Source organism: Octopus sinensis, linkage group LG16 (genome assembly GCF_006345805.1).
Source record: "Octopus sinensis linkage group LG16, ASM634580v1, whole genome shotgun sequence".
NCBI lineage: Eukaryota > Metazoa > Mollusca > Cephalopoda > Octopoda > Octopodidae > Octopus > Octopus sinensis.
Window position 1 is genome coordinate 28,805,777 of NC_043012.1, and position 25,182 is coordinate 28,830,958.

The 25,182-nt window shown below is 36.4% G+C and overlaps 1 protein-coding gene across 1 annotated transcript in view; it reads right to left on the bottom strand.

Annotated features, from left to right (window-relative positions):
* Nucleotides 1-12,642, bottom strand: part of LOC115220288 (protein Wnt-5b-like) — a 93,611-nt gene extending 80,969 nt beyond the window's left edge. The window contains exon 1 of the mRNA XM_036509947.1: nt 12,602-12,642. Coding sequence (XP_036365840.1) covers nt 12,602-12,627 — 26 coding nt within the window. The 5' untranslated portion in view covers nt 12,628-12,642. The remainder of the gene's footprint in view (nt 1-12,601) is intronic.
* Nucleotides 12,643-25,182: the final 12,540 nt, after the last annotated feature.

A 25,182-nucleotide genomic window follows, 5' to 3' on the forward strand; every position in this document is an offset into this window, starting at 1 on the left:
ATACCTACGTATAAATGTACATATACATGCATATATGGGTACAGGGCATCAAAAGAAAAACATCAACAAAATGAGACTGACCATCGTCTAGTGCGTGTGAAATTTTTTCGAGAATGCCTAAAAATCGAGAGTCTGGTCTTAAGGTACCCAAAACTTTTAATTGTTGCAAATTTTAAATTATCAAGCAACTTGCAAATATTTCACGATGCTATAGAAAGTATCAATCTTGACCTAAACAATCTATGGCAAGATTTCAAAACAAAAGTATTTCAGGCTGCAAGTTCGTCAGTGGGATTTACATCACTTAAGTCCTCAGTGACTGGTTCTCGGACAGATCATCAAAAATTCATGATCTACTTCTAGAAAAGCAAAACTTAGGTAATACACATCTTTCTCAGTCTTTTGATCCCCGACTCAAACGAAGCTTACAGAAAGCTGAAAACGAAAGTGCAGACTGCTCTAAGGGAAAACAAACAGGTATGGTGGAATGATAGAGCAAAAGGGGCATAAGAAGCAGCTAATAGAAATGATGCTAAGGGTTTGTACTTTTATGTTAAGGAGGTATATGGCCCAAAATATTCTTCAATAGCTCCCGTGAGAACAGCATATGGATGTTTGCTTCTGACTGACACCGCTTTTATTCATAAGCGCTGAGTAGAACATTTTTCTGCACTTTTGAATAGACCATCATCCGCTGACATGAGGATGATAGAAAAAATTGAACACCGCCCAGTTATAGAAGAGATGGCATTTGAACCAACTCCAAGTGACGTTTATATAGCTGTGAATAAGCTGAATAACAATAAGTCTCCAGGGTCTGATGAAATCTGCGCAGAAGTCTTGAAATATGGAGGTGACAAAATGTTTGAACTCTTAAATATATTAATTTGTCACTGTTGGAGAACTGAGAAAGTGCCTCAAGCCTGGATTGAGGGCATTTTTTCTTTTTTTCTTTTATTCTTATTTGTATATATATGTATATTTTTACTTTTATATATATATTTACTCTTTTACTCTTTTACTTGTTTCAGTCATTTAACTGCGGCCATGCTGGAGCAATGCCTTTAATCGAGCAACTCGACTCCGGGACTTATTCTTTTGTAAGCCCAGTACTTATTCTACCGGTCTCTTTTGCCGAACCGCTAAGTAACAGGGACATAAACACACCAGCATCGGTTGTCAAGTAATGCTAGGGAGACAAACACAGACACACAAACACACACACGCATATATATATATACATATATACGACGGGCTTCTTTCAGTTTCCGTCTACCAAATCCACTCACAAGGCTTTGGTCGGCCCGAGGCTATAGTGGAAGACACTTGCCCAAGGTGCCACGCAGTGGGACTGAACCCGGAACCATGTGGTTGGTAAGCAAGCTACTTACCACACAGCCACTCCTGCGCCTTATATTTAAATCTTACTTCATTATATTTTTAAATTGCATATATTTTATTTTTTATATTTACATATTATCTATATCTAATTTTTATTTATATTTGCAAAACCCCTCCTACTTTTCTCTTTTCTTTTATGTATGAATGAGCTACTCCGCGTCGGTCACCGGAGTGATATTTCATCACTTTATAGAGTGTTTGAGTATCGGTTTGGTATCTGGAATGGGATACCTTACCTCATGGGCAGGAGAGAAGCTCTTTAACCTATGAGAAGGAAATCTCCGAAATAAGGCCTGGGAAGATCCTGGTTTTGTTAATATTCATGTTACACCGGCGAAAGTCTTCTTGGGCCAATAGGTGGGTCAAGTGCAGTGCAAGCTACACCCACTGGAAATTATTCATCTGCACAGGTACTTCTTGCACACCAAATCTTAGTAAAATTATTGAATTGTTTGGTTGACAGAAACCTAAAAATGCACTTGTAACTTAATCTAAAATGTATCAGATTCAGTAAATGGCAAAAAAGACTTGGAAACGTCCGGGAAACAGGTATGGCTCGGCAGGTGTCCCAGTGTTTCACAGGCTAGGCCTTGTCGTCATCCTGCCAACTGTGGTCAAACAATTTCCAAGACAAAATAAAAATAAACATCCTTTGAATTTTCCTTGTTGGAACGTGCGCACACATCTTGATAATTTCAACAAGAGGCCAGAAAGGCGGACTGCACTTATTGCATGTCAGCTTAAGAAATATTCCTTTGATATAGTTGCGCTCTATATATAAATGCGTGCATTATATGTATGCGTGCGTGTATATATATATATATATTCTCTCTTTTCTCTTTTACTTGTTTCAGTCTTTTGACTGCGGCCATGCTGGAGCACCGCCTTTAGTCGAGCAAATCGACCCCGGGACTTATTCTTTGTAAGCCCAGTACTTATTCTACCGTCCCTTTTGCCGAACCGCTAAGTGACGGGGACGTAAACACATCAGCATCGGTTGTCAAGCAATACTAGGGGGACAAACACAGACAAACACAATCACATACATATATATATATATACATATATACGACAGACTTCTTTCAGTTTCCGTCTACCAAATCCACTCACAAGGCATTGGTCGGCCCGGGGCTATAGCAGAAGACACCTGCCCAAGATGCCACGCAGTGGGACTGAACCCGGAACCATGTGGTTGGTTAGCAAGCTACTTACCACACAGATATTAATCAAATTAATATTCAGTTTGGAATATTAATGGAGGTGCCGTAGCATCTGTGCACCCCCATAAATACATAGATACATATGCATAAACAAATATACACACACACTCACATACATGTAGAAATAGAGGAGAGTAGAATTTACATGGCTAAATTCATTGTAACGTTGGATTATTTCAACGTGTAATGTGGTTTTCAGGGGGGGCATGCAGTAAACCAAAGGTGATTCATTCCCAATGAATATTTATCTGAAAAGGTCATAATCGCAATCTTGCCTTGTGTACGAAGCTCATCTGTTTCCTTCCTGTCTCATTTTTATTTATAAATGTTGTGGATATATTGCCTAACATTAAATTTTCGGCAGAGGAAAATCAGGAGCTGCTCGGTAGGAAGCGACTGGGAGGAGAGATTATAAATGCGATAACATATAAATAAACTGGAAATATATAGAAGAAGATTAGGTAGCCATATTGCATACGCTTTATAGATGGAATTGTTATGTTAATATTCTATGATTTCTTAGAATATCGCCGGAAAATTCTAAAGAAAAGTAATAAAACATAGTACGGTGAAAGTAAAATTACCAAGGAGACAAGGACCAACACCAGTACGAACACTACAATCCCACCACGACCACCACCAAAAGAAAAACACCTCAAATAATAGAGGAAAAGGATAAATGCAGACAAAAGGAAAATTAACAAGAACGTAAAAGATTATAAGTAATAATAATAGCATTGAATAGTGTAGTAGTCGAAAGACGCAAAACAATATTAGTTGATGCGTAACTTCTCTCTAGCTTGTCAATTTATTTTCTTTTTATTAAATATAACACCAGCTCGGTAATAAATAGCTGATCAAACAAGAATCTTAATGAGGAAAGCTGCGGCATGTTTCCAAAACGCCAATCGAAATTAATTCACCTGACTAATTCTCTTGGAAAAGGTATGAAACATTACCCAACATGTGGTCTTGATATCAGTATCTAAAACAAAAATTGAAAATGACCTAAATTAAAAGATAAATTCTCTGAAATTGAAGCCTATGAGGTTGCAGCTTATACTATTAATCCGTTTAAGAAAGGTACGAATACCGAATCTTCTCTTCCTTTAATAAGTAGGGTGTTTATAACTAATTGCTCGCATCACATCTTTTTCATAGTGAAAACCTAGTCGTCAATTTTATATATATATTTTTTCGTCGCCCTTTTCAAGCCTTGCCAGGCTTATGGACCCGGTTTCCCGGTTTCTGTGGCGTATGCCCCCCCCCCCAGCTGGACGGGACGCCAGTCCATCCCAGCGTTACTCAAGAAACAGGAAGAAAGACTGAGAGTGAAAGAGAAGGTTGTGGCGAAAGAGTACAGCAGGGATCACCAAATCCTGCCGGAGCCTCATGGAGCTTTTAGGTGTTTTCGCTCAATAAACACAAACAATATATATATATATATATATATATTCTTTTGTCTTTTATTTGTTTCAGTAATTTGAGTGCGGCCATGCTAGGACACCACCTTTAGTCGCACAAATCGACCCCAGGACATAATCTTTGTAAGCCTAGTACTAGTTCTCTCAGTGTCTTTTGCCGAACCGCTAAGTTACGGGGACGCAAACACACCAATATCGATTGTCAAGCGATGGTGGGGGGACAAACACAGACACACAAATACATACCTATTTACATGCACATACATACATACACACACACACTCACACATACACACACACAGACACACACATATATATATACATACATATAAAAAGACAAAACAAAAAATGGAACAAGAACGTAACAGGTGACAAAACATTCAGACAGTTCGACGATACAAAAAAGGACAGGAAAAAACAAGGACGGGTCATTTGGAGCTTTCAATCTTTAGTCGAGTACCGGTTACTCTCTAAGACGGCTTTAATCTGGCCGGCCCCAAGAAAATCTAAGCTAAGAGCACTATATATATATGTGTGGTAGGGATGTATAAATATATACAGGGGTTGGACAAAATAATGGAAACACCTAGCATCATAGCATCATAATTTTCAAATATCTATAAAACCATCAAAAGCTTGTTTATTTTTATGTTTTTTATTTATTATTGGTGTTGCTTAATATGTTTTGCTAAAATTGCTGGGTTTTTTTCCAGATATCATCAGAAAAAGGTAATTAAAATTCATTATAATGACAGATCTATCGGACTTTCAAAGAGCTCAAATTGTCGGTACTCGTATGGCAGACGCTAGCGTAACAAAAACAGCCGAAATGTTTGATGTATCAAGAAGTACTATCTCGAAAGTAATAACACCCTTTGAGAAAGAGAGGAAAACCTCCTCATCGAAATAAAACTCCGGAAGAAAACCAAAAACATTCAGATAGGAACCGTCGGACTCTTACGCGAATTTTTAGAAAGGATCATGCACAAAGCCGGATTTCACGGGAGGGCTGCAATCAGAAGACCACTACTTTCAAAAATAAACCTTCCAAAGCGTTTAGAGTAGAGTAAAAAATCTGCAGAATTGGTCCCCAGTGCAGTGGAATAATGTTATTTTCTCGAACGAGTCATCCTTTACCTTATTTCCGACCACCGACCGAGTATACGTGTGGTGACAACCAAAAGAAGCATTTGATCAAGACTGCCTTCTTCCTAATGTTAAACATGGAGGAGGATCTGTGAAGATCGGGGGTGGTGCTATATCCTGGAAATCCGCCAGCCCAATGGTTTCCCTTTATGGCAGAATTAATAGTCAAGCCTATTTAAGCATTTTATCTGGTGAAATTCATCCTATGGTTGTGGAACTGTTTCCGGTAGGAAACGCAGTCTTTCAGGATGATAATGCACCAATTCACACAGCTAAAGTTGTTACTGAATGGCACGAGGAACATTGTAGTGAAGTTGAACATCTTATCTGGCCACCACAGTCCCCAGATCTCAATATTATTGAACATTTCTGGTGCCTTTTAGAAAAACAAGTAAGGAGTCGATACCCACCACCATCATCACTACAAGAACTGGGGACTGTTTTAGCTGAAGAATAGAGAAAAATATCTTTGGAAACAATTCAAATTTTGTAAGAATCCATACCGCGTAGAATTCGAGCTATAATTACTGCCAAAGGTTGTCCTACCCCATATTAAAATAAATTTGTTTGAAATTTTAAGATATTTCATTATTTTGTCCAACCCCTGTATATATATATATATATATATATATATATATTATATATATATATATATATATATATATATATATATGGTAAGTCAATATTACCACACCGCCAGTCCTATATATATATATATATATATATATATATATATAAATATATCTTATGATAAAAGGCAGATTTTCTCTGCCTATTCCCATGTTTCTTTTTAATACAATTCTACAATATAGAATTTCTTCAATTGGAATTTACCTATGATTTTTCGAAGTAGATTCGATTGGGTCATGGCATAAAAAGTTTTTTTCAATTTGACCCCCAATTAAGCAAAAATTCGAGAAAACTCAATATTTTACGATTTGCCTCTCTCATTTCAAGTGGTTTACTCCTGTTATTACCACCACACTTTCTCCTACTTTCTCTTTGCAAGTGTGAAACTATTAAAGTGAAAGTATTATATAACAGGGATGAGCCAATAATAGTGGTCATCCTTTTTGCTAGAGGAAGATCCGCTATGGTCTCATATGCTACACCACTGATTTTCAATTCATATTAATCAAATTAATATTCAATTTTTCACCCTTATTATGTGTGTGTGTGTGTGTATTAGCAATTCGTATAAAATTGCATCAATGACTTGAACTTGAATAAGTGGTTTCACATAAATGGGGATAAATTAAATAGGTTTGTTGTTATTATTATTACTGTTTGACTATTGTAATCACATTTGTTGGTTCCTCGTCAGGGAAACGTTGTTGTGTTCCATTTGTTAAATAATTGTAAACCGTAACCCTCCCTCTTTCGGAGAAGGGGCTTTGGTTATTGTTTCAAAATTGAATTGTGTCCCTGTTTGTGGAAATTGACAATATTTTCACCGTCTTTACGGAAGCATTTTTGTTAAAATGCCTTCGATAGAAGAAAGTCCAAAATTGAATTTCGCTGCAGCCGTACACGAGGGAGGACAAGATCCAATTGATCGAAATTGCAAGAGACGGGCCTACAATTCCAGTCTGTTATATATTTTGAGTATTGTTATCACTAGCGATATCAAGATATAACTTTGTATTTTGTATTTTATGTGTAGATGTATATATATAGATGTACATGTAATATGTACACATATATATACACATATATACATGCATAATATATCTACCCACACACACATACGCACACACACATACATAGGGGCAGGTGTGGCTGTGTGGTAACAAACTACGTTCCAAACACATGGTCCTGGGTTCAGTCCCACTGTGTGATGACTTGGCATGTGTCTTCTGCTGTAGCTTCAGACCAACAAAAGCCTTCTCAGTGGATTTTGTACGTATATACAGGCATACATACATATATATACTTGCATACGTACATATTCGGCATAAACACTCTACCACTACAACTAATAACTGTTGGGAACACTTTCAAACCTGCCTTACATTCGAACCGGAATCTCAGAAACATTGTCCCCTTCAGCGCCATGCTCAACTGTTCTATCCTGACATGGAGGGTATCAGCAATGAAATCTATAACAAAACACTCATTGACGTTGAAGACAGAATTTCTGAACTGGGTGGAAATGAATTGTCGACGTATGGCCTGCCACAAGCATTCACGTCAGGGTCAAATAGCCTTCCCACTGCTGTCATACGTGAAACAACCTACGACACTCAAGCGCTTTCAAAGTACATTGTTGAAAATGAGCCTAAATTACTTCCGGACCAGCTGCAGGCCTACAGAACCATTCTTAACAGTGTACGCCAACGCGAGGGACGAATCTTCTTCCTCGATGCTCTTGGAGGGACAGGAAAAAACATTTATTACAAAGGTTCTCCTTGCAGAAGTTAGGTAGCATCAGGACATTGCAGTAGCTGTAGCCTCCTCTGGCATTGCAGCTACTTTGTTACCCGGTGGCAGGACAGCACACTCAACTTTTAAACTCCCTCTCAATTTAGCAGCATCCGAAATGCCTTCATGCAACATCAACAAAAACTCAAATCAGGGACAAGTACTTAAAATGTGTTATGTAATTGTCTGGGATGAGTGCACTATGGCTCACAAGGGAGCTTTGGAAGCATTAGACAGAGCCCTGAAAGACATCCGAGACTGTCAAGCTCCAATGGGAGGTGTAACGCTTCTGTTGTCAGGTGATTTCAGGCAAACTCTTCCTGTCATTCCGAAAGGCATTAGAGCTGATGAAGTTCAAGCATGCCTAAAGTCCTCTACCCTGTGGCATCATGTTACAATCTTTAGTCTCACCACTAACATGAGAGCTCAGCTACACGGCGACAAAATGTCCACAAAGTTTGCACAGGACATTTTGACACTTGGTGAAGGCAAGATGCCTCTCGATGCTGCAGGACAAATGGAAGTGTGGTCACTTTCCTCTGTTGTTAATTCTGTAGATGACCTCAAAAACAAAGTCTTTCCCAACTTCACACAAAAGTACCAAAATCACAATTGGCTGTGTGAAAGAGCAATATTAGCTCCAAAAAACGTCGCTGTTAACAAAATTAATCAACAGCTAATGCATTCTCTTCCCGGCACTATACACACTTACAAGTCTGTTGATACAATTCCAGATATAAATGAAGTTGTGAACTATCCTCCTGAATTTCTCAATTCACTGGAGCCTCCTCGACTACCTCCACACATATTACCACTTAAAGTTGGAACTCCTGTAATGCTACTCCGCAATCTGGAACCACCAAGACTTTGCAATGGAACACGACTGGTGATAAAGAAAATGATATTACACGTTATCGAGGCGATCATTCTTTCTGGATGTGGAAAAGGTGATGACGTCTTTATTCCAAGATTTCCTCTTACTCCATCAAGAGCAGAAATTCCATTTACATTCAGAAGACTGCAATTCCCCCTTCGTGTCAGCTTTGCCATGTCCATTAACAAATCTCAGAGTCAAACCCTCTCTGTAGCTGGTCTTCTCTTGGAAGAGCCCTGCTTCTCACATAGGCAACTGTATGTTGGCTGCTCAACAGTAAGAACCAAAAGAAACCTTTTTGTATATGCTCCACAAGGAAAAACAAGGAACATTGTTTACAACGAGGTGTTATAATCTCAACAGCCAGGAGGTATATACATGATCCCCTTTTTTTTAACAAACTTCATGTACTTTCATGTATTTATATTAACATACATATATTTGTGTGTGTGTGTGTGTACCCATATATATATAACAGAAAAGTCTAATTCTTCTATTGAATGTAACCGGGCAACGCCGGGTATCTCTGCTAGTGTATATATATATATATATATATATATATATATATATATATATATACATACACATACTTATATATACATATATATACATACATATACATATATATACATACACACATATATATACGTACACACACACACACATACACACACACACACACACACATATATATATATATATATATATATATATATATATATATACTTTTAGAGAAAGTCCCTTGACTTTACAGTTTGACCATGTAAGCTGGCTTGATTTTACCCTTTGAGAGAAACGAAACTTCTTGCGTAAATTGGAGGGCAGAGGATAAAAAAACTACAAAACAGGAGCAAATGGGAAAACTTCCAAAACTAAAATTTTAGTTGCAAATACCCCAGCCACCACGATCATATCTGGCCGATATCGGATGAACAGCGGGATATCGGTAATCTTTTGCCGATATCGACCCGTCATCCATTACGACATCAAAACGGAGTTATTTTACGTTTTGCAATTCTCATTGTCCGTTCTTTTTACTACTATCATCGTCCATGTAGAAAAAAATTGTATTTGTAGCAGTGTTGCTTTTTTTTAACAGTACTCCAATACCGGGTGGACGTTGGATTGCTGTCATACTGCAGTTGGACATGGAATATCCTTGTGTTCCAAGCAGGGACAGGGGAAGCAACTCAAAATGTAATCCATATATTTCCACATCGAAAGCAGGGAAATTAATACCCCTGTCGTAAAAAACACGTGATTTATCTAGTGTCATAAATAAGACTAAAAACGCTTTTAAATTTTGGCAATTCAATATAACGTATGGGAAAATTTATAGTCTTTCAACTTCAGAAATCGTATGTTTCAGCGCAGAATAGTGCGCGTCGTTTTCAAAACTTGGGTCCAAACCGACACACATTTAATTTAATGTATGGTAAAATGGGATGAAAAGGATTATGGTGTTTACATTTTATAGCAAATTACTGAGTAGTTATCAACATTTGACAGATTATTCGTTTTGATGCGTCTAACCAAAACCAAACGAACATAAACCTACCACGGCTCAAAACATATTTCATATTTCTCAATGAAACCCTACAGAAATGGAGAGTTATAGATAGCCTGTCTACAGATTTCAAACAGAGTTCTTTAATAATTAGTATAACTAGAGAATCCCTTTTAGAAGTTCGTTTGTTTTATGTCTTGAAGTTTATCAACATATCTGACAGCTAGGATCCCCCCATGTTTGCTGAATTTATTATTCACATTGGAAATGGTTCTGAATATTAGTTCCCAAAGACACCCATGTAAAACTCCGAGTCCCCACTCACCATCCACCTTTCATTTTACATGAAAGTGCAGGTAGGCTGTCAGACATGTCCATAAATAGCAGTACAAGTTTGAGGCTCATAAGCATTTGTATGAGTTGCAATGTGTTCTAAGGCTATGTATTGACAAACAAATATCCACGTTATTCACTGTGTGAGGGGAAATACATGTAATTCCCTGTATATTTTTCATTTCATTTTGTACAGGGCACCAGTTGTCTCAGATGACGAGGATGATGATTCTGAATATCAAAACCGGACGCTTCAAAAGCCACATCCTGTCGTTCAGTTTCCAAAAAAGAGAGCATCTCAACCCCACTTGTCTTCTCCAGAGCCAAGTAGATAACCACAACCAACTGACATTCACAATACGCCAAAAGAAAGAAGTGCATATGTAGCTCCTCGCAACTTGTCGGGAAAATCTTAACAGTTGTTGAATGGTAAGTCAATATTATATCATCGGTAGACCTTAGGATATGTGGAAAATGGTTTCAAATTTATTTATAAACAGAAAAATAAAACATTTTGTGTTTGAAAGCAGTTCTTGAGATCATTCCATGGAGAACCATGTTTGAAATGTATGCTTTCACTCTGATCCATAATTACAGTGCTTAAGAAATAATTGGCAGGTAAATGAGGGTAGAGTCAAAAGAAAAACACATTTTCAAGAATTTTATCAATTTAACCTATCTTGTTTCAAAAGTATTACTTAAAAACAATAAATCGCATAAATCCTCCTAACTGGTCTGTTGATATTTATGTGAAGATATCATAAGTTTTAGCTTCAGATAGCCACAATGTTCCCGCGTCAGATGTTTTCTCTTTTGGGTGAAGAGGTACAAAAACTTCGCTTGTAGTAGCGTGAAGAATATAATACTGTAATATTAACTTTGGTGTCTTTTACTATTCTAGAGGCCTTAGGGGCACTGAAACAAGGTGCCACTTCCCTGTTAAATAGATATAATAATTACCCTTTCTGGAAAATGAAACCCCTACCCCTAATCACGGCAAACTAGAAAAGGCAAATAAATATTAGTGTTATACTAGACCTTATATAAGGCCACAGATAGTTGATTATTGGTTTAGCGATTTCTCCGATTCCAGAAAGCAACTGTGAAATGAGATTATTGTAGATTATGTATTATTTTCAGTATATCTGTAAACTAGTAGCGTCATATTCAGCAAGTATTTCGTAACTCCACTCTCCTTTTTTTTTCTATGTTCAATTTCAGTTCGGAATCAGCGGGTATTCACCGCAATTGAAAAAATTCCAGAGGACCAGTCCCAGCAGAGGGAAATGCTGCAGTCTATACTTCAGCTAATTCAAAATATTCCATCTTCATCCGCCATTTCAGGGACAAGAAATCCCCCCAACACAATTCATTTCCCTTGTGAGAGTGAAGAGGATGTTGAGGCTTTGGAAGCTGAGTTAAGTGATGGTGCCGTTCAAAATAACATGGTAAGTTGTACATTTTACATTTTCATGGTTTTACCTGCTAGTTCATTAATAACCTTTCTGCTCCTCTCTAACTGATCTGTCTACTTAGATGTGACTATTGCTTCCTTCATTCTTCACATGCGTGTTTCCATATTACACACACACACCAAAGAAACTCACACCCATCATTGTGTACTCATCTCGGTACTCATAACCTCAGATTCGGTTTGTTTTGAATGTATAGTAATTAAAGATATTTAAGTGCATCAACCTGATATTAAGTTGAAATGATTATTTAAGGTTCCAGCGGGAACCTCAGAAAGTAACATGGGGCTTGTATAATGTGGTTTACTAGTTCTATTTTACTGGTAAAATAAGGTAAGTCAACCATTGGCAGTTGGACATCATATGCATAAACAATTTAGCAAGTGGACATCATATGCATAAACAATTTGGCAAGTGGACATCATATGCATAAACAATTTGGCAAGTGGACATCATATGCATAAACAATTTGGCAAGTGGACATCATATGCATAAACAATTTGGCAAGTGGACATCATATGCATAAACAATTTGGCAAGTGGACATCATATGCATAAACAATTTGGCAAGTGGACATCATATGCATAAACAATTTGGCAAGTGGACATCATATGCATAAACAATTTGGCAAGTGGACATCATATGCATAAACAATTTGGCAAGTGGACATCATATGCATAAACAATTTGGCAAGTGGACATCATATGCATAAACAATTTGGCAAGTGGACATCATATGCATAAACAATTTGCAAAACTTGATCCTATTTGTATGTTGTCACTGTTTGTCACAAAATGACCTACATGCTAAAATTGACGTTGTGCACCATTGCGGAATGTTTTTACATTTTCCGGGGTGTTTTTGTGACTGTTTTTGAACAGTTCCGCAGTGGGATTTTTTTGTAGTTTGTTGATGAGTTAATTATTATTGGCATTCACAGCCATAATGTTATTGTCCAGTTTGGTGTGGAAAGGGAAGGATGTGTGTGTCTTGTGTATATGTAGGTTTTTTTAAATACCCATCCCCTCCATCCTATGACAAGACGTGAAATTAAATTGTTTCGCGCATGCATAGAATTATAGAATGGCAGACGAAAAAAAGTATCACTTAGCGGTTCGGCAAAAAGAGACCGATAGAATAAGTACTGGGCTTACAAAAGAATAAGTCCCGGGGTCGAGTTGCTCGATTAAAGGCGGTGCTCCAGCATGGCCGCAGTCAAATGACTGAAACAAGTAAAAGAGAGTAAAAAGAGAGTATCTAAACAGAAAACCTGACATGCCAGAAACACATTTTCAAAATTTCAATTCGAATTACCAAAGAAGAAATTAACCTCAACAACAACATGTTCATCATGGAGAAAACACTTTAAATTCACTTCTTGTCATAAGGTGGAGGGGACGGGCGTTGTTTATTTTATTTATTTATTTATTTTGTTTTTTCTTGAAAAATTGAAATTTTACAGATTTTTTTCAGAACCATAATCTCCGTATTTTTCCTCAAACAATTTTTAAAAAAAGTGAAATTTCAAGAAATTTAAGGAGAGGTGGGGGTGAGGGGGGGGGGTAAATTTTGAAATGCAGATTCTTTTGCAGATTCGGAATCTCCACCCTCGATATAGTGTGTTCCTGTAAAAAGAAAACAAAAAAAAAATCGCAAAGGGGCTGCGGTCCCTGATTCGCCAATATATGTATATATATATGATACTAGGAGAGATAATCGAGGTTGCTTGGGATTAAGATGGTATAGTATTTTATTGTTTAACTTGATTTGGGCCCGTAACTGTCGTAACTGTGGCCATACCGGAGCACCGCATTTAGTCGCGGTTTGTTTTGCTAAACTACGAGGACGTAAACGCAGCAACATTGGTTGTCAAGCAATGGTGGGGGTGCAAGCACACAGACACAGGCAAACACAGACACACACACACACAAACTCACATACCTATATATATATATATATATATATAGTGACAAACTCGTAAAAAAGGCACACCACCTAAGTCTAGATATAAATTCGCTGGTCTTATGCAGGAGAGTTTCCATGTATAAGTTCTTCGATGGAATAGGAATATTCCTGGTAGAAATTCCCAAGTATTGTTTCTCCATTATATCCAATCTGTATTGTAGAGCTCCTAAGAGTCGAATAAATATTTATATCCAGACTTAGGTGGCGTGCCTTTTTTACGAGTTTTAGCGTAAATTCAAGGTGTTCTATATGCAACATTGATTCTCTTATATATTTATATATTTTTATATGATGTTTATATATTTATATATTACTATATTTTTAAACGTCGGGCTTTATATCTGTTCTGTAGATATAAATGAATATATGAATATATGTGTTTGATCTTTCTGTGGATTTTGTAGTGTTCTTGTAGTTGCTGCTCATATTGCCTCCCCTCGGATTAAGAAGTATATATATATATAGATATCAATAATAATGTTGAAGTAGTAGCTTTTATCTGCTATTTCTAAACTTCGGTATGTGGTGAAGCAAATATTTTTTGCTGAACCCTAATTATAATTATACTCATAATTATAGAATTTTTGTATAATTTTAACGATAATTGTTCTTTTAACATACCTCCTCTACTGAAGAGGCGAATGGGAGAGTAGAGATATGATTTTACATTTTTCATATCTCTCTAACTCCGAAACTCGTTAATCAAAGCCGGGTGGATTCGTTATTTTTTTCTCTTTACCTGCGTGAGTTATCGAGTATTGCTGTCTGGGAGATGTTCTTATGGAAGTGAAATAGTAATTTTTAACTGCTATTTCTAAATTTCGGTATGTGGTGAAGCAAATATTTTTGCTGAACCCTAAATATATTTATACTCATAATTATAAAAATTATTATTATTATTATATATATGTAAATTTCTATATATATATATATATATATATATATATATATATATAGATAGATAAGAAAGTTGGTCTGTGAAAGCACGTGGGTGAATATATAGAAAATAGTAAAGAGTGAAAAAACTACAGAAGACTTAAATGTTAAAAAATATATATATTTGCGTCAATATGTCTGAAGAATATTAGAAAATTTTTAAAAACATATTTTTCTCTTATAATGACATAATTTAAAAGAAAGAATTCTTCCAAAAATATAGTGCAACTTTCAAAAATAAATTGGGTACAAATAATCCCTTCCTTAAGAAAATTACAAAATATAAAAAAGAAAAACCAAACAACCCACGAACAACCCCCAACTATCCTCCATACACTAAAAACAGAAATCACCCACAACCAACCTTTGCAAACCACGCAAGACCTAACAGGGAACTAGCTGACAGACGTCGCGTCTATGAAATAAATTACACCAAAAACAGAACACACCAACAACATCCTAATACCAGACCCAACCACCATACAGCACAAAACGACACTAGAATAAGAAATACACCACACACAAGTCGCTACTACTCCATGAACCAAAATTACAGGTCCCCACTAAACACAAGACAAACGCAAAACAACACTATATCAAGCAACATCCCACATACAAGCAGTTCGAAACAAAAATATTTCTCATACAGAAATTTTACACACACCACAAACAAAAACAACCATAGATTCCCACACACACACAACGATCGGGGGCAACAATACCACCACTCCCCCGACCCAATATCACACAACCTCACAGACAACTCATACAAACAAAATTACACCCAACATTTTTTAGCCAGGGACCAGGGACACCAGGACACAGGCTGGAACCTAGTAATAAGGAAAAACCGAAGATAATCAATCTTTCAACCAAACCTCTTTCTAACATAAAAATTGACATCCTCTCAAAAGGGCTCAAATTTACACCAACTCCACGCAGAGCCAACCTAAATGAAATCAAGGATAATATAACAGAATTTTGCAGAAAATTAAGACTAGCAGAAGCATCAACCAGTTTCAATACTGAAGATGAATCACTAGTCAAGAACAAAAGTGAACACATCCCATACAGAGGAAGAAATAAAGATCTAGACGAATTCTGTAACCACATTGAGAACTTTCCCTACCATCCTATACATAAACAGAAAGTTAACTCAAATTTTAACTCTACACAATGGAAAGAACTGATAGAACTTCAAAATGATAAGAATATAACCATTATGGAAGCAGACAAGGGAAATGCAGTTGTAATAATGGATACATCATACTACAGAAATCTTGTAATTTCCTTGCTTGATGACGACCTACATTATGAAAAAATTACCAACTACACCCCATAAAAAATAATGAAAACTCTATCTTCACTAATTAAAACCCATGAAAAGGAACTAACAACCAAAGAGATTGACTTCCTAACAAACTTTAAATGCAAACCTAGCCTTTTCTATGGTCTGCCAAAAATTCATAATAGTCAAATTATAAATGAAACCATTAAAAAATCACCAAAGACTTACATACACACACCTAACCCGGGTGACCTAAAACTACGACCCATTGTAGCTGGCCCAACCTGTGAAACACACAGACTAAGTCTACTTATGGACATCCTCCTGAAACCCTTCCTTAAACATATCGATAGCCATATCAGAGATGACTTAGTTAAACCACCTTCCAAAAAAAGCCAAGGAAGAAACAATCCTGGTTTCATTTGATGTAGTTAACTTATATACCAGTATACCTCATAATTATGGACTGGAGGCAATACAGTTCTGGTTAGACCAATTTCCGGAAGAAATACCAAAAAGGATCAGTAAAGAATTCATTACTAAATCAATTGAATTCATCCTACACAATAACCACTTCATGTTTGACAATATATTTTACCGTAAAAAATCCGGAATTGCTATGGGTACAAGGGCAGCACCAGTCATTGCGAACTTAACAATGGGATACATGGAAATAATCATTTACCAGGAATCTTTATCAATCCTTGGAAACCCCCTCTCTCAATACATAAAAGAGAATTGGAAACGATTCTTAGACGATTGTTTTATTCTCTGGAATGAAAACAAAGATAAACTCCTAAAATTTAAAAACCTATTGAACAGCATAAACCCAAATATACAGTTCACAATGGAATACAACCAAAAGGAGCTCCCGTTCTTGGATATACTAATTAAAAAAATTAACCTTAAAATAGAAACAGACATTTTTTACAAAGCCACAGACGCCAAACAATACCTTCTTTTTAATTCATGCCACCCAAGACACACTAAAACAAACATCCCCTTCAACCTTGCAAGAAGGATATGCACAATAGTGTCAGAACAAATACCAGGAACTTTAGACTGCAAGAACTCAAAAACACCCTAATTGACAGACATTACCCAGCTCAACTCATAGAGGATGGGATCAGACGTGCAACAGAAATCAACATAGAAACTTTAAGAAAAGTTCAACACAACAACACACCTTCCCCGAAAATACTACCTTACATATCTACATACAACCCCAGAAACAAAGAAGCCTTCACCATCATCACCCAGAATTTACCAATACTTCATAAAGACCCCAAATTAAAGGAAATTCTAAACATACACCAAATCATTAAAAGCTACAAACAGCCTAAATCACTCAAAAAGATTCTCACAAAGGCAAAATTGTCTTCTGAAATTACGGATGCAAAAGTAAAAGAATGTGGTAGATCGAACTGTGCAACATGTCCTAACCTGCTAGAAGGATCAGAATTCCTCTTTAAAGAGGGACAGAAATTCAAGATCAAATCTAACTTTACTTGTGCCTCTGAAAAAATTTATGTCATAAAATGCTCGGGCTGCCACCAAGACTACGTGGGTTCCACGGGACTATCACTCAGACGTAGATGCACACTGCATCGACAACACATTGCATTCCCAGAATATAGAATGATACCTTTTAGTGAGCACATTGAGAAATGCGCAAAGCAACTACTACCACAATTTTTAATCTTTCCATTTTACCAATGTGCTTTCGGATCATCAACACAAATTGGACTAAACAAGGAAACATTCTTCATTGAAAAGTACAAGCCCAGACTCAACCATCCGAACATACTGATACAGAGAAATTCACACCAAGGGAAAGGAAAAAAATTTTAAGCGATTATCTCCCTTACACCGGAAGAAATCACTCACTACCTTCCCTTATTTAGAACTCTCCTGAACATAAACATAACGAAAACTCTATTCAACATAAACATAACGTCGCAAGAAATTTGAAAAGCTACACGCGAAACCGGTCTTTCTTTTAAATTATGTCATTATAAGAGAAAAAAAAAAAAATTTTCTAATATTCTTCAGACATATCGACGCAAATATATATATTTTTTAACATTTAAGCCTTCTGTAGTTTTTTCACTCTTTACTATTTTATATATATATATATATATATTATATATATATATATATATATATATATATATATATATATATATATATATACATGTATATATATAACTATAATAATAATAATATAATAATAATAATAATAATAATAATAATAATAATAATAATAATAATAATAATAATATATGCAGGAAAAGTCGGTAATGACACAAGGAACAGATTATGAAATATTGGTAGTGATCCGGGAATTTTTATGGATTCTTGAAGGATTTTTCATTTGTTATATTTACTTTACATGAAGTATTACAATGTTACGTTCTTTGATTATCTCCCTTGAAAACACATTCATCGTTTGCACGTAACCTATGGTGGCGTTGCTGTTTCCAAAGTTTATTTTCGTTTCTCTATTAGTAATTTTACTCGCGTATGTATCTTAAAATGAGCTGCTTGGCGGGGGTCTGCGGAGGATGACATGACAAGCCTTGACTATTGGGATCGAGTCAAAAAGGTCAGACTTTGCTCCCTCCACCGCAACTGTGAGCTCTATTTCATCTGTATGATGTGGAAAATATTCCATGAACATTGCCCATCTTTAAAATTCGTCCGAGGCTTGGCCCCCGTGCCATCCGTCCACTACAGAAATGTATCACAACACTATGACAAAACTATTTCACCTAAATTGGCCCTGCTCTCTTCAACATCATGCCAGACACATAAAGGAGGAAATATCAGATAAACCACCCATGCCCAGATATGTCTTTGAAAGCAATAACCCTCTGCTTGAATGGGCTACGGTTCCCCAGAGCTGACTGTGTATCTCTTCCAGGTGGTGCTATTAAATGAGATATGGCTGGAGTCAACATCGGCCGAAACTTATCTAAGTAATCTAATCAAATCATGACAACGTGGGTAGAGGCTGATATCTTAACATTTCTGATGGTCTTCAGTATAAAAAAGATTATTAAAGATTTATATAGAACTACATTCAGAGTATGTCTATAAGCTATTGTGTTTAGACCTGGTTTCTACCCTCAAACTGTTCCGTTTTGTAGATGCAATTTTTTTTAATTAAGCGCTTCGAAATTAGAAAAATCAGGAATCTGCAACAATCTCGGTCCCATGAGTATCGGATAATGGATTTTCAATTGTGTAAAGAAACTGATTGTGGTGATCGTAGTTTTGACGGTGATTGTGGTGAAAGCAGAGACAGTGTTGATGATGACGATGGTCGAGATAAGAATGGGAGGAGGATAAAATAGTGTCGGTGGATATAATGGCGATGGGAGCGGTGTGATGTGCGATGCTGAGTGATGGTGATAAGAGTGGTGTTGATGATAGTGTTAGTTGTGTGATGGTGGTATTGTAGTGGTTATACTGGTTGTGGTGGTGAAAGTGACTGTCAAGGTAACTGTCATCATAACGTTGATGGTGGTGTATGTGGTTGAAGTTGAAGCAATGACAATGCTGCTGATGATGTTAGTGGTTGTGGTGGTGGTGATAGTGGTAGGATAGTTGTGGTGGTGATTGTGATATGATGATAGTGGTGGTGGTGGTTGTCGTCGTCGTCGTAGTGCTGCTCCTGCTGGTTTGGCGGAGGTCTGCGCCCTCCGAGTGCTTTTCTAGTTGAAACTTACTAATAAGCTGTTCATGGTGCAAGTGATACTCAGGCCAACCAGGGGAAACAACATACAGGACTTATGTTTCGCAAATAATGTGGACTTTATCCATAATGTCAAAGCGACATCAACGGCACTCTCAGATCACAACATTGTTGAACTAGCTGCGTATGGTCCAACGCGAATTGTTAGTATCTACCCTATCAGGAGGACTCAAACCTTATCCAACCTAAGGCAAAATGTGAATCAATCCGCAAAGAGATCCACAAACGAAACTGGTCCAACACTCTGTGCATGCAAGACATTCATCTGAAACTCAGCCAGTTTATGTCTACAGTGCAAGCTATATGCACTAAATATGTCCCAGAAAGAAGGGCCAGCACACTGTCAAACAAGATTCCCAGGGACATAAAAATCCTCATGAGACGCAGGTCAAAGATCTCAAAACGGCTGAATAGACAACTGAAGGATAAAGGGAAGTCTATCTTCATACGGACGCTCTTAGGAATCGAAGGCAAGATTAAACTCTCTCACGAAATGGAAAGAGCAGAGAGAAAGAAAAGGGCTGTGGAAAGCATGAAAACAAACCTCAAAGCTTTCTATATATTCGCAAAGGAAACAGCCACAATACAATATAAAATAGGACCCTTGTTGCAAGGGAATGACTCACTGACAGCGAAGGATGAGATACTCAGTGAATAATTTTAAAGTGTTTTCACTTTTCCCTTTGGACACTCTGCAGATGAAAAATACGGCTGAATTCCTTAATATTGCAGGCACCAGCCATTGATTACATCAACATTGAGGAAACAATAGCGAAACCACTTCAGATATTTTTCCAAAGCGGTATATTTCCTAAAAAGCTGAAAGAAGGCATTATAAGGTGGAAGCAGAGGCGATGCCAAGAACTACAAGCCAATCTCTCTGACTTCGCATATAAGTAAAGTCATGGAGCGAATCATCAGAAAGAAGTTGATTATGTTCTTAGAAGAAAATGACCTCTGAACAATACTCAGCATGGCTTCCGTCCGAGAAAAAGCTGCCTCACACAGCTTCTACAGAACTACGGCTGAGTTTTAAAACAGCTGCTTGACCATTCAGATGTCAGTGTAATATACCTTGACTTTGCAAAGGCATTTGATAAGGTAGATCATGACATGATAAGTCATAAGCTACAAGACCTTGGCATTGCAGGTAGACTGGGAGAGTGGCTGCATGACTTCCTTAAAAACAGAAGTCAGATAGTTGCAGCCAATGGTGCCCTTTCTAAGAAAACTCAAATCGTGAGTGGTGTCTCCAGGGGATTATTTTGGGGCCATTACTGTTCATAATAGTCCTCTTAGACATGCCCATGGTCACTCGGACAGCCATTGTCACTAGCTGTGCCGATGATACAAAATTATCACCGGCAATAAAAAGCCAAGATGATGTCACAAGCTTAAATACTTACATGATATAAAGCATGATGTCTGGTGCATTTGTTATAAAATATTTCGAAACACTAAAGCTCAAAATAGTAAATTACTATGAAATTGGCCTAAAAAATATGGTTTCTTTTGTGTTCCTAAAATTTTAGAAAATTAAAATATAAGCACAGTGTTAAAATTATTTCAATAGCAGCATAAAACAGAAGCAGGCGAATGCATAATATAGAAACAGGTATTTTGCATTTTAATTGTCAAGATTTTTATCGCTTAATTCTGACATTTTTAATACAGCTTCTCTTTACGTTGGAAAATGAAACATCGTCTTGAATGTATACTTGCTTGTTTTCTTCTTACATTTAAAAACCATAAATGACAAACGAAAACGCATATCAACTAATCTTAATCCATAATGAAACACTTTCTTGACAACTTTGAGTGGTACTCTTCCAAAATTAGATGAAAACGATGAGATTTCTGTATGTTTATTTATTCATATCATATACCCCACCAATGTTTCGTTGAAAGAAATTCATTGATACTTACATATTTCACCTTTATGCGCTTTTCGAAATTAAATATATTCATATTTAACTTCCGAAGTTGATGTTTGTCTTCATGGAAACTTATACATTAAACGGTTAAAAGATTGAGAATTTATTCTTCTCCAACCCTGTACACATATCTTGTACAAGATTTGTTTGTTTGTTTTCTATTTTCCTTGACGAAGCACATCAATCACATATATGTCACCTCTGTGAATAGAATTTGTTGCTACGGCAAATCTTTTTTTGCTATAATTTTGTGTCAGAGAATACAAATAACCAAAACACCTATTAAGTATTGCACAGGGAATTACTCCTATCAGCATGTATCTTTCTGCTTCTTTGTGCCTTATATTAACAGTCCCTTTCTTATCGATAATTAATTTGTGCCGTGTCGATGAAACATTATGCGTCAAATAGCGGGAAGGAAATATTTTAAAAATTGTTGATCTCACTGACATTGCTTTTTTACGTGGTCGTCGGGAATGAAAGGAGAAGTATACGTCATTTGATTTCTGAAATGTGATGTACGAGACATAGCCGTTGAACAAATTAAACATAATTAAGACTTAATTGCTCAGTATTTTCATTCCATCTGAATGCAAATGTTCGTTCACTTCCCCAGGATGAGGTTAGCACACATACTAAGCTTTACACATAAATGTAACAAAGACTATGTACTCGCTTGACATGCTAGAAATAGTAGTCAAATTTCCATCAACTCATACTCTACCATTTAAGAAAAAAGAAAATGCAGCTTCACCAAAGTAGTTATTGATAATTTATTTCTGAAAGGATGGTGGAATAGTCACCGTTAGAATTCCTTTTATTACAGATCTGCTCAGAGTCATATTTAGGTGAAATAAGTATTACATTTTGTTCCCGAAATGTCTGTAGAATGTGAGTTATTTATTGAGTCCCACGTTTGTAGAGGCTATAAATAATGTATAAATAATATATTCGAAGGCAGAATATATTTGAGTACTCAGCCATAAAGAATCGTCCCAAAAGTGACCGGGATCTGTCAGGATATTTCCATTTGTGCTGTATTGTAACAAAGAACTGGGAGACCATCCTCGTCCCAAAGGAAGAAATTATATTATTTATGGGTTTTGAACCTTCCGAGCTTAAGATAGCACTAGGACCGCTCAGTATCAGATGATATTGAACTAAATAACAACAACAACAACAACAACAACAAGCATACTTAACATTACAGCAATTCTAGAAGTTCAACCAAGTTTGCAGGTATGCTGGTTTCAAATTTTGGCACAAAGCCGGCAATTTGGGGGGAGGGATTAAGTTAATTACAACGACCCAGTGCTCAACTGGTACATATTTCATCGACTCCGAAAGGACAAAAGGCAAAGGATTTGAACTCAGAACGTAAAGACGGGCGAAATGCCACTAAGCATTTTGCCTGCCGTGCTAACAACCCTGCCAGCTCGCCGCCTGAATCAAATTGAATATATTAATAATCTTACCGGCGAATCTGTTTTAAAATAGATACGTTACTCAATTCTTTTCACACCAGAGCCACTTATGACTATCGATTCGATAGGGCATCAGAAAATGAAAAGAAGGATCGGTTGTTTGTGCCTTAAAACTAATGTTTCTTTCCGTGGAAATGACACTTCACTATCAATGACAGTATCTATCCAGCGTAAAGTTGGTTTGTCTGTCGTTATAACATCCCACTACAGTGATTGTAAATTTGATGCGCACTTCGTTGTTTGCATTGGTGAATTCATTTCGTACATTAGTAACGAACAGCTATAGAGAGCCATCCTCCTTCAGAATATATTTATTTCACATTCGCTTAATACTATGCAAGGTAGAGTTAAATTTCAGTCCTTTACATCCTCGTAAGCTCTTAAGTATCAGCTGGGTGTTAGTTTTAATGGAAGAACCACAATGTAGTTATTTGACCTGCAAGAAACTGTAAACGAAGTATCTCAAATGACATAGCTAGCGTCTTGGACGCAGCTGGAACGCCTGTGATCGTAGGTCGGCTGAATTAGAGCTGATCAGAAGCTAAAACAACAATGCTTACATGTTTAAGTAATTAGTTCTTAATGTGTAACTTGGCACCAAGGAACACTAATTAATCTATGAAATTAATTGATAGGATTTTATATATTAGCAAAATTACTTAGTGTATTAAGTGAGTAGTGTAATTGGGGAATTAAAAGGCAAACAACACAACGATATGAAGAGAACGGTATATGTTATTACAGTTTACATAAAATAGCATAATTACAAATCCATACCAAAACCATTCAGAGACGCATGGTTAGAAAATTTGCTTTGCAGCCACGTGGTTTCGAGTTCGACCCTACTGCATGGCACCTTGAACAAATGTCCAACAACTGTAATGAAAGTTTGTGTATGTGTGTGCGCGCGCGTGTGCACACATACACACACACACACAAATAAGCATACATACATACACGCACACATTTATATATATACATATATATATATATATATATATATATATATATAATATATATATATATATATATATATATGTATATGTGTATGTGTATATATATATATATATATATATATATATATATATATATATATATATATATTATATATATATATATATATATATATACACATACACATACACATATACATACATATGTATACGATAGTGTATCCGTGTGTGAGTGGATGTGTCTTTGGAATCCTGCGCGCGTACACTTAAGTTCTCTTTACAAACACATACTTCATGTTCAGATTTTAGGTTTGAGAGTGATATGCGACAGTAAGATTTTTAAAATTTTGCCTGGTCTTTGTTGGGCAAAATGCTTTGTGTTCTTTTTCCCGGTTCTCTGTGTTCTGAGTTCATATCTTACCGAGCTAAACTTTACTCCTCATCGATAAAATAAAATAACAGTCAAAGAAATAGATGGAAGCGTATAATCTCCTCCCTTCAAAAATTTCTAGCCTTGTGCCTAAATTAGGAAGAATTATTTTGTCTAAAGAGGGAAATCTATTTGTTGTGTTCCTACTTTTCCCTTCCTATTTGTCTCACTCCTTCCCACTCTCCCTGCCCACTTCCTCTTTGAATCATTCCTGCCGAATGCCGTAAATACGTACGGTTATTTATCTCACAGATGTTAGCTATTTACTAAGAGCAGCAAAAAATATACGAGAAAAAATAGATGAAAATAATTTACGAAATAATTTAGCACGCAACTATATAAAAGTTCAGCGTAATCATTAATGGTAAAAAATTATAAAATAAAATTAAAATATAGAACTTATTTGCCTTCCATATAATGCAGTTATAGGCAGATTTGATAACCTATTCTATTTCTTCGTTCTTAACTTGCCGTAAAACGTTCCTCCTAATGCAAAATAATTCAAATTTGTCTTTTATCCTTGTTTATAACAGCTTCCAGTGAACATTTTCTTAGGTATTTAAAAACTCACCAGAAAATGAATAATTATTTATATAGTTCATAGGCGCAGGAGTGGGTATGTGTAAGTAGCTTGCTT